This window comes from Stegodyphus dumicola, chromosome 9, assembly GCF_044657685.1.
Source record: "Stegodyphus dumicola isolate Sdum_Otavi_A_Nest chromosome 9, ASM4465768v1".
NCBI lineage: Eukaryota > Metazoa > Arthropoda > Arachnida > Araneae > Eresidae > Stegodyphus > Stegodyphus dumicola.
The window spans coordinates 148,666,313-148,686,393 of NC_140776.1; the positions used below are offsets into that span (position 1 = coordinate 148,666,313).

The 20,081-nt window shown below is 30.9% G+C and overlaps 1 protein-coding gene across 6 annotated transcripts in view; it reads left to right on the forward strand.

Moving 5' to 3' along the window:
* LOC118185054 (zinc finger MIZ domain-containing protein 1-like) overlaps positions 1–20,081 on the forward strand; it is a 547,573-nt gene that overhangs the window by 508,239 nt on the left and 19,253 nt on the right. For all 6 annotated transcript variants that reach the window (XM_085824218.1, XM_085824220.1, XM_085824219.1 and 3 more), the window contains 8 exons: positions 544–766; positions 3,487–3,921; positions 5,140–5,400; positions 8,745–8,889; positions 11,323–11,669; positions 13,344–13,604; positions 15,263–15,330; positions 19,167–19,321. In XM_085824218.1, the coding sequence (XP_085680344.1) occupies positions 544–766; positions 3,487–3,921; positions 5,140–5,400; positions 8,745–8,889; positions 11,323–11,669; positions 13,344–13,604; positions 15,263–15,330; positions 19,167–19,321 (1,895 nt within the window). The remainder of the gene's footprint in view (positions 1–543; positions 767–3,486; positions 3,922–5,139; positions 5,401–8,744; positions 8,890–11,322; positions 11,670–13,343; positions 13,605–15,262; positions 15,331–19,166; positions 19,322–20,081) is intronic.

Consider the following 20,081-nt stretch of genomic DNA (forward strand, 5'->3'; position numbering starts at 1 on the left):
CTTTTTTAGCATATTCTTGCAAAGTCCCCTGACGTTTCACATATGGATTCATTGTGCCTTTAGTGTCCCCCCCCCAAAAAAAAAAACTCTTAGAAACAACTTTTTCTAAGTGGAGAACCACCTCCTAATTTATGGACTCTGCAAAACAGGAAAAATAAACAAACTTGGAAGTTTTACAAAAAGCTGTTCGGTCATGGAAATCATGATGCAGACTTATATCCCTGTAAAAAAAGGGGCTGTCAGATCGAAAAAATACTCTTTACATTTTAAACATTAATTAAATGGCTCCGAAATCATTATAAAAGTGTGTAAATACCTTCTGATATTTATTATATTGTAATTTGTATTGTGTAAAATGTAATTAGGAGGAGAAACAGACCTGTGTATGAAAATGGAAAATCGGAGTGTTTTTTTCCTTGAACTTGAAAGATTGAAATTTAATCAGATTATACCTCCACCTCGAAAATATTATTTCTTTTGCTTTTTAACATCTTGTTCTATTACGTTACTTGCCGTTACTTTATCTCGTTTCTACATTTTCAGCTATAATGCAAATCCAAGTCAGATGAATTCTGCAATGGGACCCAATCCAATTGGAACGTCTGGGCACAATAGTGGTTCAGAGTTTCAGTCATCTTCATCGGCACTCAGTGCTGCTGCTTTGGTTGCAGCTGCTGCTACTGCTACTGCTACAGCAACAGCTAGTGTTGTTGCTCTTCAGGAGAGGCAACAACAAGAAGTAGTCATGAATAATCAATATAGCCAGGTAATTTTTGTCTTTCTTAGAGAAATGGAATAAATATTTTAAAAGTGATGATGAACTGTTAAATTAATAATTTTTCATATCCTGAGTGAAAATGAATTAGTGTTATTTAAATAGAATATTATTTAGATTTTTTATAAATATTAGATTATTAAAATTTTATAAATATTTGCATAGGTATAGCGTATGTAAATATTTATAAAAATCTCATTACTTGTCAAAATTGTTTTTTGAAAGTAAAATTTCAGCAGTTTTCTGAAACTGTGAAGCTTGAAATGGAAATCCTAGTGCTCCCTTTATGAAAGTAATTTTAAAAAAATAAACATTTGTGAATAACGTGAAAAAATGAGAGTGTTATTTAAAGAAATTGTAAGTGGGATTAAAAAGTTAAAATTAAATTGTGTAATTTTTTAAAAATTTTATTCATTTTACATCATTATTTGTATGTTAGCAATAAACAGTATTTAATTTATATATGTACCCAAACTCTCTTTTCCTTTTTTTTTCTTTTTCTTTTTTTTCTTTTTTTTCTTTTTTCTTTCTTTTTTTTCTTCTTTTTTCTTTCTTTTTTTTCTTCTTTTTTTTCTTTTTTTCTTTTTTCTTTCTTTTTTTTCTTCTTTTTTTTCTTTTTTTTTTTTTTTTTTTTTCTTTTGAGTGCGGTATATGAAAATTGGAGCATAATTGACAAAGTTATCAATAAAAATATTTTCTTGCAATCAATGCCAATTGTAAAAGAACTTCAAGATTTCTAAAGAAGCGTCAATCTATCTGGCTGCCGAGACATATACAAGTGTCTAGTTAAACAACAGTCTTCACAAAAACTGATCACCAACTACATGGTAACTGAAAAAGTCAACTTTAAACGAGTGCAAGGTAGTTATCTTCAAGCGACAAAGCGATTTTGAACCACGTTCGCATATTGTCAGACTATGAAGAATGCTGGTTATATGTTTTGAAAAGTTTTGTATGTGTAAAATAAGTACATATGTAAATAAAATATTAAAAAATGTTTGCAGTATTTCTAAATCAGGTTCTAAAAGGTTTGGTTAAATTCCAAGTAGCTGCCAAGCCATGTGTCTTGATTTCATTTAAAAAAGCAATTCCTAGTTATTCCGTAAGGTTTTGAGTTGTTTTCTACGTGAGACTTTTTTATGTCATCCCTATCCACTGCATAACTTTTTAATTGTATTGCGCTCCCTATCACCGCACAAAAACAGGTTTGAGTGTACAATACAAAGTCTGAGATCCAGACTTGTCGATTTTGTATTTTGTATTTTTCTGGATATTTATCACCAATTTTAAGCTGTGTAGGAATTATAACATTAAAAATATGAAATAGATGTTTGTGAAATAATGAAGCATTTATGACCTTAATTGAAATTTACCCTTCCCCCCAAAAAAGCTCAATATCTATTTGTTTGCTTTATTAAACATTTCTTTCAATGTTTTTCTTGTTGAAGTTGCATCATTTTTTATGCTAATACTTTCTCCATAGATAGATGCAGTTTCTTGTTCAGTAACAAAGTAACTACCATGTCATGAATTCCCACTAAATTGTCAAATAAAATTTTTTCGTTTTCTTAACAATTTCTCTGTCACCTTCATTATCTGTAACAATATGTTCTGTATTTTCTGGATGTGGAATCACACTTCGGATTTTACTGTCCATTAACTGATTGATATTTGGGGCATTGTCATCATAATGGAATATCTTCTATTGTATTATCTTCATTTATTGCCTCTTCTCATTTTTTCACAAATTTCATTAATTGGAAAATTTTGCCTTTTGTTTGTGATATCCAAAAACCGTCATTCAGATTAATGTCTGTCATCATAAAGCTTGGCTGTCGTACATTATTGCCGATGTATTGAGATTGATAACTAGAGGCCCATGTTGTTCACTAAATTTTCTTTTGCTACTATTATATGCTGAAGAAACTAGGCGAGAATTTACATTAGTTATTTATTATACTGACTTCTATTTGACTACAACTGCCCAAATACATACAAATACCCACCGTGACGCTCGGAATAAAGGCTCGTTCGTATTTGATTGCCATAGATAATTGTTATTAAATGGTTTTTCAAAGTGTTTTTCCTTTTTCCTGACCAGGCATAATTTGCCTCATTGCCTTAAATTTTTACATGCACCAAATAGCTGAAGGCTTATGGTTTCACTGTAGAAATGAGCTTGTGCTTATCATTTTTTTCATTCATTAGGCTATATAGTTCTTAGAAACAAGGCGATTACACATTTAATGTTGGTGCTGTAGAATTTTCTGGCAAAATTTTGAGTTTTTTTCTGTGAATATTGATCTATAATTTCTATAATGATAGTCACAAATTATATTTGTTGCACAAGACATTGTGTATAGTAGCCAGTGATTAAAATTTTGACCTCATTAAAAATTTTTACATAATAAAAGTTGAAACCATTATGTAGCAGCAGTGTCAGCTTGGCATTTAACTGAATACTCCCCTTGTCCCCTGAATACCTGCATTATAACATCCAGTGAAATGATTTTGTGTTATGTTTATTATTTACTGATATCTCTACTAATCCTAATAGTAATAAATCAATATAGATTTAACACTTTTCTTTGTTTTAGGGTTAAAAACACGTTTTATTTCCATATAGAACTTCTTTGATAAGCTGATGTTAATCAATATTTTCATTGTCTTATTATATGAAAGAAAATAAGTGTTTTAATATTTTTCTTTAGAGTATTCAGAGCCAGCAATTTCAACCAGGTTACTCTTCTCATCATCAAAGAGTTTCATCTAATACTGGTGTATCCAGTCCATTGGGAAGTCATATGAACAGTCCAATGGGTTCTCATATGGGCAGTAATGCAATGATGAACATGCCCAACAATATACCATCAGTGAATCCAATGAATAATGGCATGGGCATAAATGGTCCCATGGGCATGAACAAAGGTGCAATGGGCTTGAGCGGACAGCCTCATCCTTCAATGTATTCTGGAAATAATCCAGCAATGGCCCCACAGGGCCGCACTAGAGCTTCTCCATATCCAAATCCCCAGCAGCACATGGCACAGAAGAGGCCGGGGCAGTATGGTATGATGTCACAACAGTATGGTCCGGGAATGCAGTCCTATAGTCCAAATCCACAACAGAATTACAATTCTGGACAGGTATTACTTATTTAGTATTTTTAAAATTTTAAGGGATTTCTTTCCCATAAATTTCCACTAAAATATTAAGTTCAATAATAATTAGGAATTAAGCAATGAAATATGTATTACGTTTGAGTTTGCTAATTCTCTTTGAACCAAGAATGTAAGAATTCACAATATGCTCAATCCACATGTAAAAAGTATTTATCAAATAAGTAAGTTTGACACTTCAAGAATTTGCAAGTTTTTTTTTTTTTTTTTTTTTTTTCCATTAGAATTAGTTCTTTTATCACCTTCTTGATTTAAATGAATCAAAAATCTTATGGATCAGTCTGCAGCTTTTGTAGCTGCAATTATATTATAAATGATGATATTTTTTTCAATAATTTGTCTCCTGAAAAGGACTAAAATTCATTTTTAGATTTAAGGTAAATAAAGAAAAATCCATTGGCACACGCTTGCATTTTTAGCATTGGGCACTCCTGAAGCCAAAAAGTGGTGGCACCTAATCAGTAGCCTAATAGGTATACCTTCTCTGGTATTCAAACCCGGGCTGTATGGTACCATAGTAGGCTTTCCTAATCACTATACTCTCTGGATGCCTCAAGGCAAATATATAGGATTGAAGACCTGTAAGGTCATTTTTGTTGAAATTATTCATAAGAAATTTGTTAGATTTATGTAAAAAGGGGTATATGTCATTCTTCATGTATATTAGGTATGAAAACTTCTGTTTTGTTTCCTTTCAATAGATTTCAGTATAAGACCTTAAATACTGTACAAGTGCTGACATTAACGAAATCATGTGTAACTGTAATTTCATTTATCCTAATGTTTTCCCTTTCGATTTTATTTTTTAATCTTGATGTTTTATGTCATTCTTCTGGTCATTTCTTATGAAGATATATATATATATATATATATGTATATGTGTGTGTGTGTGTATATATGATAAAAAAAAATATTTTGCTTAAGTCATAGCTAGACTGGGCAACCAAGCATAAAAAAGTGTTGCTAGTCATCATTTGGGAGGATGACTTGGATTTCCATGCTTGTGTGTTTCTCTGTTTCATTTGTTCTGGAAGAAGCTACTGCAGGCAATGTATCACCAAGAGCAGCTTCTGGATTTTTATAAACGAAAAGTTGCCCAGTCTGATAAGACATTTAACATTTAATTAAAAATTCATTAAAATTGTAACTGTTTCATTAAAATTGGGCAATTTATATATTGTTTAGGGTTGTGTTTGCTGCTCTCAATACCCTGGAAATCCATCACCAGCACAGTATGGTAAACAGCAACAGTATAACCCTCAGCAACAAATGTCTCCTGCTGCATATCCTTCACAGCAACAAATGCGTTCCTCACTTAGACCTCAAGCTCCTCCTTACGGCAACCAGCCCAGTCATTATTATCATCAGTCACAGCTCAATGGTGCACCTCCACAAACACAGTATGATCCTCATTACACAAATCAGTATACGCAGCCAAACATTCAGGTAGTATTTCATTTTGAGCTTTGAACATTTTTATGAATTTTTTGAAAATGTGTTCAATATGTCATGGTTGTTGAATATTTGATGTATGAAAATGTAACATTGTTAACTTCCTGACTAATAATAAACAGATAGCATTTCCTACATAAGAATTTTTTTTTAAAGTTATTCCAATATGCTATTAATGTAAATAATCAGAAAGTACCCTATTTTCTTCTTTCCCTAATTTTTTCTCCCTGACCCATCATATGTCCTATTTAAAGTATCTTTCTGTTGAATAATATTGGCTGTAGAGAGCTCAGAATGTGTGAAAGTCAGTTACAAAAACATTATACAGTACAAAGTCTGAGATTCAGACTCGTCAAGACTTTAGTAATTCCGGATATTAGATCAACAGTTTAAATCTAGTAAGATGTGCATGTATAAATTATAAAATTAAAAATATGAAATAATGAAGTTTTTATGATCTAAAGCGTATCAAAAATTTTTTTTTTTTTTTTAAAGTATCTTTATTTTATTAAACATTTCTTTGAATGTAAATTGTTTAAGTTGCTTCGATTTTTTGCAATAATGCGTTTGTGTTTTTCAATTCTGGAGACTATTATTCAGCACTTCTCCACATTTCTTTATCCGTTAATTGGAAAATTTCACCTTTGGTTTGCGATATCTGAAAACTTTCAAATTTGCACTATCGTCTTCATCATTCTCACCATGAAATGTGGTAGCTGGCCATAAATTATGCCAAGCATTTTTTAAAGTCTCTGAAGACGCATCCTTGCACGATGTAGCAGTGCTCCATACAGCAGATTTTATGCTAAACTATTTTTTAAATTCATGAATAGCCTTGCCATTATTCAAGAAATTTAACATGGATTTTAAAAATGCTACTTTGTATTTGCATTTCAGTGCGTGCACTCTACCAATATTCATAGGCTGAATGATAGACATAGAGTTTGGAAGAAAGAGTAATCCGAATACATTATCTTTCAAACTTTAAGTAAAATATGAATCGAATAGTTATCTAGAATTGAGACTATTTTGACGTTGTCAGGTAAACCAATCGAATCCAAATTTTGCCAAGCCTTGGGTATTAAATGATTTTCAAACCAATCATTCATTAATGCTTGTGTCATACATGCTGTTTTATTATTTCCGATTAGGAAAGGTTTACACTTGCGTATTCCTGCAGCATTTGTTATGCTAAAATTGTTAGTATAGCTTTGGAATCTTTGAGACCAGTTGGAGCTGTTTCTGTAGAGGTTGCCAATGTATTTTGCAGTACATATGGCCAGAAAAGACCAGCTTCATCTGCATTGTAAGTTTGTCCTGAAGATAACATTTCACTATTAATGAGTTCAATGAATTCATCTGCAAATACTTCAGCAGCTTCAGTATCAGATGAAGCTTTTGCACCTGAAATTTTAGCTTGCCTTATACCACAGCAATTTTAAAATTTTGTTAACCAATCTGTCGAATATGTGCACTCTATTTTTAAGTTCATTTCTTCATGAAGTATTTTGCCCTGAGCCATTCAATCCTTACTTTGTCATGATAACTTTTATGTCACTTTTAGCTTAACAAATGATTTTTTTGTTATTTATTGCAAGTGGGGTGTCAGAATTCACAAAAAATTCATAAAGTTCCTTTTTCTATTATGTCATATACAGTTGACTTTCAAATGCCATATTCCTCGCATGATTTTGAGACGGATATACCTATATCCATTTTTTGTTTAATGGGCATCAAAACATGCTTTACTTTGTAGATCCTGTTGCAGCACCAGAATTAGAAACTGTTTTCGACATAAGCGAAAATTCAAACTTTAATTTTCATAAAATTTCTGTAATAATAACAACCTGCAAAAAAGAATAAGCTGAATAAAATCAAGAAAGTTAAGGAACAGCACAATCTGCTGTATTAACTGAAATTTTTTGTAATTGGTATTGTGCTTTGTAATTGTAATTGGTAAAGTATAATTTTAGCCTAGCTTAATAGCATCTGCTATACATTATTAGCTATTGTAGCATGAGATTGCTGATGAAAGATGAGTTGTTCCGTTAAATTTTGTTTTGCGTCTATCGCACAGAGACAGTTAAGACTGAATTGTATTAATTTCGTTATTTGTTAGTTTACTGAGGGCCAGTGCTAGATATTTTACTGCGTAATGATGTCTCTGTGGGTCCTAAATTCTGCTACCAAGCACTTCCCTAAGTTCCAAATTTTTGCTCCCAGTACTTTCCCTAAATTCTAAAAAATTTATCATCCCTTAATTTTTGTTACTCGGTGCTTCTCTAAATTTCACAAATTTTGTCTTCCCTAAATTTTGCCGCCCAGTGCGGCCTTAAGAGCTCTGATGCCGGTTCTGGGTTTATGTGAATAATAAATCAGTTAATCTTAATTCGAATAGCACTAAATGTAATCTTTTAACCTATGAGTATCATTAACAAAATTTATTTTTAGCATATGAAAAAAAATTTTTGTTAAATTTTTCTTTGTCAACATTCAGCACATTTAACCTAAATCTTTACTCATCACCAAGCATAATGTTAACATAAAAGGCTACCATACTATTTGTTATTTAATTAGTAATATAAAAAAATTTATTTAAGCATCACTGCATGAGTCATTAGTCAAGTTGTCATATGTTGATAAACATGCAGTGATGAAAGCAAAATATAATGAATAATGATTTGCCAGATTGGTGTCAGGAATATAAAATATTAGTAGTTGTAAAACCATTGGTGTTTTAATGTAGAATGTTTCGATTTGAAATGTATGCCAAGCAGATTATGGAGCCAAATCATTGATCACCCAAATTTATGCTAAAATGATTGTTTCTTCAGTAACGGGATATTTTATTTAGTTTTGAAGGGAAATTACGAATAGAGACTCTCCACATGTTTTAAGGAAGAAAAAAAATTAAATGTGCATGCATAAAGCATAAAAAAAAAATTCCTAAAAAAATTTTTGTTGTTGCCTTTAAGGTCCAGATTTTAGATCATTCCGGATATTGGACGTCCAGATCTCGGACTTTGTACTGTATATGGAACTTCAATGCTTAAAAAATATATTAAAATAATTCAATTTGTTTTTAGTAAGTAGCAAATAAAAAATGATTTCTTAAAAGGTATTTATGTGAACCTATGTCCACATGTCTTGACATTTTTAGTGTTGATAATATTGAATAAATCATGTGTGTTAAAAATTTTGATTGAAATAGATTAAATGTCTGCCTTTTATTTTATCTTATTAATTTCTTATAATCAGTGTATCATTTTAACTCATTTCGGTGCTCTATGTAGTTTAAATAATGAGCTTATCAAAATGAATTATACTTTTACTTTTAGCGGAATATGAACTATCAGTCTCTGCCAATTCCAGGAAATCCTACACCACCTCTTACACCCGCCTCTGTTGTGCCACCATATTTATCACCTAATGCTGATATCAAGCCCAATTTTTCAGAAACAAAACCTCCACTACCTCCACCCAGTAAGCATTTTTCATATTTCAGTGATATGTAATTAATGCATTTAAAAAATTTGGTCGTGGGTTGTACAGAAGACCCATTCGATGCAAGTGTGGTAAGCGACTGAGCTAGCTATACTTAACCTAAAAATTTGAAGAAAAAACAAACAAACAAAAAACACTAACAGTAGGGAGTTGTAAAAATGATCAAATGTCAACAGATGATAAATTCACCCCCCCCCCTTTTTTTTTTTTTTTTTTGTTAGCCTTCACAAAACATAAGAATATATTAATTCACTTAAGCAGGATCCACTTTGCAGATTTAAGTATTCCTAAAAAATAGAGTAAAAAAAGTATGTAGCTGTATAATTTATAGCAACAAATTGCTTATTGCAATTTGCAAGCTAGCAGTGAAAAAATATTCTTCATTTATAAAGAAATTATTTGGAAATGATGATCGGAAATAAATGTCACTTCATAAATTTGTTGAAATAATGGTAAAAACTCCAAACAATTTGGTATCAGTTTGGTTCTTTATTAAGCAAAATGCTGATTCAGAGGCACAATTGCGTTTTGCACATGTGTTTTCCATATGCAATTTCATTGGCTGTCGCCATATATAAATTTTCCGTAACATTATATCCTGTTTTGGTCAATGGTCATTACTCCTGGTGCAGGCATTGGTAAAATGTTTCCCTCTGTAGATGGACTAGTGAAGACCTCAAGAGATAGTTGTTTAGGTCTGTGCCTTCTGTCATGTATACAGGTCTTTAGAAAGATTAAGTCCTCCAGCAAAATTTGCTTGTTCACTGAAGCCAGACTTTCACTTTAGGAAATGATGTAGCTAACTTATAATTTTCTTAGGGAAATATTATGGAAGTGTCATTTTTCAAAATACCATTAACAGTGAAAATAATGTATGCAGAAAACATAAGTACTTATTCTTATTGCAGGAACTTAAAATATATTAAATTAATGCAGATCAAGACTCCATCAGCAGATCAATAGGCAGTGTAAACTGAGTAGAATAAACTGATGAAATTAAACTTGAGAAAAGGAAGTATAATGCTGGCAAAATTATGAAAAGCGTATGAGTGACTAGTTTTTGTCAGCTATAACACTAAAGACTTTCAACTGGGGAACTGCTCAGAAAAATACATAGCAGCTGCTTTAGATACTACTTATTAAAAAATGTTTTAGCAGAAAGATAACACATGTCAATGAAAATTTAAATTCACAAACTTAATCATTACTAGCCTATGTATTATGTTCTGCAAAACAGAATCGGATGAGTTCAATTGTTGGCTTTTGAGAATTGAACTATTTTCTTATCATTTATTTCTTTTCCCATATTATGCTTTCCCTAATGTAATAACTTTATTTTTTGTCTGAAAATGAATTTGTAAATATATTAGTATTGTATTAAATAAATCTTAAGTAATTCATAAGATAAACACCTTTTGATTACTTATATGCAAATACTGTAACTTAAATGTAAAAATTAGAAATGGGAAAATGTAAACCACACTCAGTAAAAACTTAGAATCTACAAAATTCTCTATCTGCGTAATCTTTGGCATGCGTGAATTATTGAAATTCTGTTATGAAGATGAATGGTTTTGAAATGCATGGGAGCATGTATTATTGTTTCTGCGTCATGCAAAAATGCAAATTCTGCATCTTGTGAAGTATAAAGTGCTGAAATCGTACACAAGCCATTTTACCTAGTACTCTTGCACCTTAGTATCTGTAAAAATCAGCTTTCCCAGATAGCCAGTTATCAACTAGTGTATGATAATAGCCTACTTACATGTAATTGTATCTGTCTATAAATAGAATGTTTTGCCAACCCACGCCACATTTTTATTTCATATTGTTTCAAATGTGTTGTATAGACAGACAGTATGTGCAAATAAGAGTAATAGCATTTTCTTAAGAAATCTTGCATAGTTTTTCTTTTAATTTTATTTATTTATGACCATTATTATCTTTTCTGTTTAGTTTTTAACTGTGCAATTCAAAATCTATCTTTAAAATACTTCTCGTTCTCAAGGAAAATTAAAAACATCAGTCATACTAAAAGTTTTTTCGAAATCGTAAAAAATTTATTTAACTTAAAATCTGAATTATATGGACATATATATCAAAATTTGTAAACTCCATTTAAAAAAACATTTACATAATATTTTAAATTGCATTGGTGATTTGTGCTCATGTGAGTATTTAAAGCATTACTTCAATATTCTGAGTTCAACATTCACGAAATAATAATTTTCGACTCTATATTTAATACTTCAATTTACACTTTTATATTCTCTTAATTTTGATTTTTGATGCAACAGTTTAAGGGTGTAGTTATTTATATATATATGGAATAGATTATTTTTATTATGTAAACAGTATATGTATATCATTTGGAATGTGGATTTTTAAGTTTTTCCATGTGTGTTTTTGCAGAAGACGACGAACTACGGCTTACATTTCCCGTCCGAGATGGTATCATCTTAGCTCCGTTCAGGTTGGAACACAATTTAGCTGTAAGTAATCATGTCTTCCACTTGAAGCCATCAGTGCATCAGACACTTATGTGGCGGACAGATTTAGAATTACAGTTGAAATGCTTCCACCATGAAGATCGACAGATGAATACTAATTGGCCAGCTTCCGTTCAAGTCTCGGTAAATGCAACACCCCTGAGTATTGATCGTGGAGAAAACAAGGCTTCACATAAGCCTCTTTATCTCAAGGAAGTTTGCCAGCCAGGCCGAAATACAATACAAATCACAGTCACAGCATGTTGTTGTGTAAGTTTCTGCAAAGCTCTTTCTACCATTAAATTTATTAAAATACAGATGAAATTTCATACATTGCTTTATTTGTATTTAACAAGAAATAAGTGTTTTATGTAGTTAAAGAGTATGTAATGTAGCGTTAAGAGGTTTAAAATAAAGAGATATTTTTTTTAAACAGTATTCTCTTTGAAATTTTAATAATTACATTTGCTGTTAAAGTAATTTGGCGTGTTCTCTATCACATATCATAAATCTTACATTCCAGTTTGCATTACGCCATTCACACAACATTTTTCTTGTAAGGATTTTATTTTTCTTGTTATATACTTTTCACCTGTACTCTTTAGTTCTAAAATTTCTGGAAATTAATTGTTAATTAATATGAATGCTCTGCAACACTTTTGTTTTCCCATTTTTGTTAGTTTGAATTTAAATTTTTTAAAGGAAGAAGGCTGTAAAGTTTGTTTCATTTATAATATATATTTTGTGTATTAAATATTGGTATAGGAATCGTGTAACATTTTATAACATATGGAAAATAAAAATTTGTGTAATTAAATGTATAACTTTTGCATAATTTATTTCATTTCTAGTAGTTATATAAATTTTATAAATTAAATCTGTAAAAATTAAGACTTATTTTTGTAATAACTTATATTTTCCTATAATATGAGCATCTAGAAATAATATAGTTCAGGAATTTTCAGCTGCTGGTCTAGCTGACCGGTCTTCGAGAGATTTTTACCTGTCCACATTTAAAAATTTTTCTTATTCAAAAAAATAATAATAATACATTTTGTATAATTTTTTTTTTTTTAACAACATTGGTGATGTAATTTTAGGATCTAGAATCCATAGTTTAGTATTTGACAACACTAGAGTGTGTTCACAATTGACACTTGTTACGTCCACCAGTCTGCAAAATTTCCTCACAAATTTTACTGGTTAGCAGGCTTAAAAAAAGATCAGAAATGCTGGTATATTTAATACTATTCAAAAGTATTTGCCTAGGGTATTCTTCTGCCCTTCTGGTAACATTGTTGGTGTGTATGTAAGCTGTGTATTTGTTCAATGCTTGAAAATGGAAATCCTTCTTGAAGATTTAATTTGAAGGAAAGACATTAATTCCTGCAAAGATAAGATCCATGTAAATAAATATATCTCACTAAGAATATGAATGCATGTAGCAGAGATTTTAATAATTATTGAAATTAGAAACAACCTTCACAGTTTTTTGAATTTTTGGACCATTTGTGTTATTATTCATCAAGTCATTTATCATATGTGTGACCTTCAAGTTTTGCCATTCTCAGATTAATTTACTCTCTACCCAGCTGGGCAGTTAATTCTCAAGCATGTTGCCATTTAGCAAAGTAAAAGATTTTTATCTTGAAAATTTAATCTACCTGTAGTTACTTATAGGCTGATTGGTGTAAAAGCAATATGCATACTTCTAGAGGATTTTTTTTTTTCTTAATTTTATTTCTGATAACTTATCTACTTCACATTTTTTGAATACTTGCATTATTTTATCAAGGTGTTTCATATACTATATATTATGTATCTAGCTGCAAATTTATTTGGTTCACCTTCCCTAATCGAGTTATTTAACTGACTCTTTCCTTATTATCTTTTTTAATATATTTAGATAGAAAGTTACAAATAAATTTTGGGTTTTATTTTCAGTCTCATCTTTTCCTTTTGCAACTTGTTCATCGACCCACTGTTCGCTCTGTGTTGCAAGGCTTACTGCGCAAACGCTTGCTTCCAGCAGATCACTGTGTGGCAAAAATTAAGCGCAACTTTTCTAGTGCAGCAGCATCTAATAATGCTCTTAATATGGAAGATGGAGTTGAGCAAACAGCAATCAAAGTATCTCTCAAATGTCCCATTACTTTTAAGAGGATTACACTTCCAGCCAGAGGTCAAGAATGCAAACACATACAGGTAATTATTTTAGGTATTTAGTACTCAAAATACAAAGGTAACTATGCAAAAATCCAGCATATTTCACATCTTACATCTATAAAACATGAATTACTGTTGTATAATTTACTTATTTTTTATTAATATTATAGGACATAGTTTCTCAAACTGTTGTTTTTGATGGTATGATTTTTGCACTAAAGATTTAAAGTAGCATCCCTTTGGATACGTATATTGGTACATGATGTACATATATTTTTTATTCTTATTTGTGTAGTACAAAAATTTAAAACTTTTGGGAACCTCTTTTTAAGGAAATTTCCCTAATCGCATGCCACTGATAGTTAATTTTGTTTTGAAAAGGGATGTGTTTAGTTTGAGGGTTTTATTTTCTGTGGTGATATATGCTGATTGAAAATTTATTTGTAAATTTGTGATCAAAAATTTTAAAACGCATAATGATGTAATTGTGATATTATTTAATAAAACCCTTTGCTTAAACAATAACAGCAATAGTTTAGAGTAAATTTTGAAAGCTCTAATACACAGTGCTTAATTCATTGTGTTGCTATGATAAACTGTGTTGGAGGGTTTCTAGTCAAACGTGCTTCTCTGGAATGTCTTGACCAAGCTGTGTGGGACATTTTACAATTGAGATGAAAATATTTCTCCTAAATGTGTCACTTGTAGTTTTTCCCCAGAGAACTAGTTTTTGCATCGGAATCAGCCATTTGGGTATTTCGAAACTGAAAATATGCCGAGGTGTTTCTTCCGAAGTTCTGTTGAGGATATGTAGTAGATGTGATATTTGTTTAACTTATATATATTGCATAATGAAATGAAATTGTGAATGGGGAGAATGAACATTAATCCAGTAATTTTCACTCCTAGATATTTCAATTTTTTTAGGGAGTTTGCTGATAATTTTTTAGATGAAAAAAGTGTCAGTATGGCACTGCCTACTAGCATCTAAATTTTTTCCCAATTAAATTCATTATGTGGCTTCATATTCATTAGAAAATGCAAATGTATTCATCCTTGTTGAATCATATAGGAAGCTTTTTGAAGCATATGTAAAATCTGTATTGTGTTTGTGGATTTAACAAAATAGTTATTGCACTCTTTTTAGATTTTGTGTTAACATCTATATTTGTAGGTTAATGGGCTCTGATAACATAAAAGAACCATTTCTATATTAAATATGCGAAGTATGTTATACATATTTACTGCCTTTTGATTTCTTAACAAAATTTGTTGTATTATCTCTCTTTAGTGAGATTCATGAAGTTTCTAAATTATGTGTATGTAAAGTAAATGAAGTGAATTTCAAGTGTGAGATGCTAACAATTGTCATTAAAATAAGTATGCAATTTATGTTAATTAAAGCTACATGTGTTTTTCATATCCTACTACGGAATATGATGTTATTTTTGTATCTGAAAAGTTTTTGATCAAGCTAATAATTATGTTATTAAATTCTAACAATCTTATAAATCCAGGAAAAGAGAGCTTAAAAGCTTCAGCATAAAAAGTAAAATAAATTTTGATCATTTATTTGGAAATGTATTTTTTTTTAAAAATTTTTGCAGATTTATCTATTTACATTTATTTGTAATATAAATTTGTGAATCATGATATATACATTTACATACACATTTATACATTTATGTCTGTTTCAGTGTTTTGATCTTGAATCATATTTACAACTTAATTGTGAAAGGGGAGCTTGGAGGTGTCCTGTGTGCAAGTAAGTACAAAATTATGTATACTTTTTAAAGTGCATTTGGAGTTTTTTAATATCTGGTTGTTATGAAAGTTTTCTGCCAAAAAAACATTTTTAATAAAGTTAGGAAAAAAAAGCATGAAAGCAGTACCTTTAGTGCGGATAGTAATCACCACCCAAATCTATGATTTTCTGCCAACGTTTTGCTAGTTTTTCAAAGCCTTCTGCTCGGAAATTTGATGGCTGCGAGTCCAAAGACAAATCAACCTCATTTCGGACACCCTGTGCAGAATCGAAGATTGCACAGCAAGATGTGGCTGCAGGTGTGAGAAAAGGTAGAAGCCCGAAGGAACAATGTCAGAGGCTATATGGATGGTAGGTGGGACAAAAGGTCCCATTTGAGTCCATGCAAAGTCCAGTCGGTAAATGCAAACACATGCTGTTGTGCATAATCTTGATGGAATATTACTCTTTTGCACCAGAAATCAGTTTTACATTTTCCCTTGATAGCAGTGACAACACGGACTAGCATCTCGCTGTACTCCTTATTGTAGAGAGTTTTTACCCTTTTTCTAGGCACTCTTTGTGGATCATGGCAATCCCACCATGTACAAAGCATGATCTTTTTGTTAGTCAAAGTGCACTTTGCCGTGCTGCCGACAGGCTCATAGTTACACAGACCAATCCCCTTTTTTGACCCGCGTTGTTAAAGTAAAGCCACTTTTCATCACAAGTGAAAATCCTGTCCAGAATTTTATCCTTGCATTGATATTTGAGCAGATTAGTACAGGCTCGAACACATCTGTCCTTATCTGCTTGAGTCAGCTCATGCTGTACCCAGCAACTGAACTTGTCGTGAAGTTTATGTGATGCATAGCGCGACTAATGGACTTGGCAGTAACATCTAACTCCTTAGCAAGCTCTTGAGTGGTTGCATACTGATCTTCTTCTACAAGTTCTCTCAGGTGAGCCTTATCAACAACAGTAGGCTGCCCAGAGTGCTGTGCTTCTTGAATGTCAGTCCTTGCTTTTGAACTTTCGGTACTAAACCTTCACAGTGTCATATGATACAGCATTAGTACCTTAAGCTATATACATGATTTGAGGATATTCTGTAGCTGACTTTTTTGCAACAAAACTGGAAGTAAATGATAGTTCTAATCTGGAAGTGTGATAGGTGCATTTCAGACACTTTGTACTTAAGCAAGTCTCTTTCAAATGCCAAAAATCGCTTGACAAAATATGATTAAGCACACCAACATGACCTGTTTGTGCAGATAATATTTGCGGTGGTGAGAAACTTTCATTAAAACCAGATATTTTGTTTTGAAACACTCCAAAAAATATGTAATTAATCAAAGAAATTGTTTTCTGATGTTGGTGAATATTTTTCAGCAAGTATGTATCAGCGTGTGTTAACGTCAAAGTATAGAAACCCAACTTCAGATTTATTTCACTTTTATTCATTTATTTGTACAAAAAATGAGTTCATGTGCAGTGTGTTATTCATTCTAACCCCACCCACCTAAGTCATTTTCCGATTAAAAAAAATACTAACAATAAACACTTTTGTAGAGTAAAATGTAATAATTGTAAAACAAGGTAAAGATATTCATAATGAATCCCCTCCATTAAGTTAAGCAGCAATGTTTGTCCTATACTATTATGAAGTAAAAATTGTTATTCGGTTTTCTCCAATTTCAATTGTTTCTTTGTGGTGTGTTTGTGTGTAATAAAACGAACTTGGCAATATTGATGGCATTGAACGTTGAACCATATCGAAAAGCAAACTTGGCAGCTGCAGAAGATTAAATATTCATCTTTATTTCAGTTGACATTTGCGCCACAACTTGCTTTTCATTCTAGTAGTGCATATTCAAGAACATTTACTCTTTTATTGCGACAGGAAGAAAAGCAGCATGCCAGGGATTTAACGGCAAGAGAGTTAAATTAAAAGCAAAAGTGTGTGGTTATTCCAGTATGGCAGCTTATTAAGAGAAAGCTTTGGTTTAAGTTCTGAATAAGTCATGTCGTTAGCATTATGCAAGTTGTATGATATTAACTAATCATTTAGAAATGATGCAGTCTGGAAAAAGTTATTATTTTTAGAATGGAAAGGGGGAATTAAGTGGCTATTGCTAGTTTTGATCTTTTATTACACACAATTTATTCATGTTATGTGCGCGCACACTCACATAGTTACCAGCTCTAGCTTGGTAGATAAAGTTTAATTGCCCAACAAGCGGCTTGCTTTTATATTTTCTCACCATACTTTAATTTATTCTGAGGTAGAGTTTTCAGTAGCATAGAAAGCAGTATCATTAAATCATATTTTTGGATACAGCAAAAGCAGTTATATAATTCTTAGTCATATAAAAATCTTCTAAAGGCCACTAAGTAATACTGTCTTCTAAAAGGCCATTATTTCATATGTATCTTTAGTAGAGCCATTATTCCATTTGTGCTTACATCTGCAGTAGTTACAAATGAAGTCTAAATATCCTGAGAATTATTTTCTGCTTTTATAATTATCACTCGTAAATGGTTTTATATTTGAATATTATTCTATTTGGTAAAATTTCTGTCTAATTCATTGTACAATAAAAATACTAATCTTTTAAGAGAATATGTTATTGTAATTTATTTGTTTCTCATGTGCATTACAAGATGATAAAGGAAACAGGTACTGCTTTGGATCTTGTTTCATTTTTGTTGAAGTAGCTAGTTGGTTTAGTTTTTAAGATTCTCAGGAACAAAGCACAGGAAATATTCAGAATGTTTGATGACCTGTATCCTAATTACCTGTTTTTTGGAAGAGGTAACGTTAACCGTCACAAGTTACAAAGACAACCAAGATGCTCTTGCCTATCCATCAGCTGGTGATCATTATTGAATGATAGCAGTGTTTCTATTTTATACTATGGTAATGATACAAAGATAACTGTTTGTCTAATTTTGTGCAGTTATTCTAATATTTATATAAAGAATTCAAGCCATCTGCTGTGGATTTATTCAGGAACAAAGTATGTGGATTATACAAGTAAATTTGTATGAATTTGTTATCTCATTGACATGTTAACTGAGAACTATATTTTTTTAGCATGTTTGTCAGCAAAGGACTTAAAATGTCTGGTAGTTAAAAAAAAAAAAAATCAAAGCAGGTTTTATATGTTTAAGGGATATATCTGGAAAATTTCAACTTAAAAAGTTTGTTTGGAAAGTGCACTGTGAACCTGAGAAGCTTTATTTTGAATTTTATCTACATTTACCTAAAATGTGTCATTTTATCTGTGAGCTAAGCAGAATACCAGTAAATAATACTTTAGTGATCATTTGCCAGATCCTTTTTTTAATCATCTTCTTTTCACATATCCTAACACTAAACCTTTTCATTGAATTAATTAAGCATGAACACTTTGAAATTAAATCAACAGTGAAGCACAATGAGTATTTCTCTAAGATTAAAAGTAAATATTGAAATATTATGAAACATTACGTTTATGTTGGGGAGCTTCTAGTATAATAAAAGCTGTGTTCCTATTCTTTATTCATAGAGGAAAAGTGCTTTATTCATAGAGGATTGCTTTATTGATTATTTATTAAAAGTGCTTTATTCATAGAGGAAAAGTGAAATAATATGCAGATTTTCACATAGACCTTGAGTAATCCAAATCGTTTTCTCAAGAGGCTTTAATCCTAGTTCATTTTGGTTATATATAAGCATGAAGTTAATATATAACCAAAATGAGCACAAATTTTTTTGATATTTTGTAAGAAACTGATAACAGAATCATTAACAGAAATAGTGTATACTTTCAAAATAGAAAAATCTTATACTTAGTTGAAATTTTATGTTCTAGTAAACCGGCTCTACTTGAAGGCTTGGAAGTGGACCAGTATATTTGGGGCATTTTGACAAATTTAAGCAATTCTGATGTAGAAGAAGTAACAATTGATGGTACTGCAAGTTGGAAGCCTGTTCCAATTAAAGCTGTTAAGGAAGAGAATGATGGTGGTTAGTTTAAAATTATGTTGAATATTATTATTAATATTATGTAATAATCATTGAATTGTATCATTTACCTAAAATCATATTTCAGTGAAAAAATGCGAAAAAACAGCAAATAAATGTTTATAGCAGCAACATTTAGAATGCTTCAATTCTTAAATTGTTTGGGGATTGAGTACAGTTTTTCTGAATTGCACTGTCAAATGATGTTTTAAAGCTGTTATTGTGTAAAATATTTTCTTTATTTTTCTTGTACATGAGGGCACAAAATTCACTATAAGCATTATTTGAAACTATATTTTTCTTTTACAGAGAAGCTAGAGTATATGATATTACCTTATCCATAAAATAACATGAAGTTATTCCTTGCATATTTTTGTTTGAAAGTCACTCAGAGTCAAATTTATGAAATCTGATATTAAGATGTCTACAGTGAATTGATGCATTGAATCTTAATGTTTTTTAATCTCCATTTATTTTATCTGTGGTTTTCATTTTTTAGCTATATATGTGAAATCAGTGCAAAATAAAATTTTAATGCATATACAAATTTATTTTAAATTTTAAATAAATAAACTTTATATTTAATCAGATTGAAATTTTTTGCCATGGGTATGTGTCTAAAAACAAATTGTAATGCTGAAACTAGAATTTAAAAATTGCATTTTAAATGACAAAAAACGAATCAATTCCTTTTCAGAAACAAGACCCCAGCAGTAAAATTGCTGAACACTGGTAATTCAGTCGGGGGGGGGGTCTAAATCCT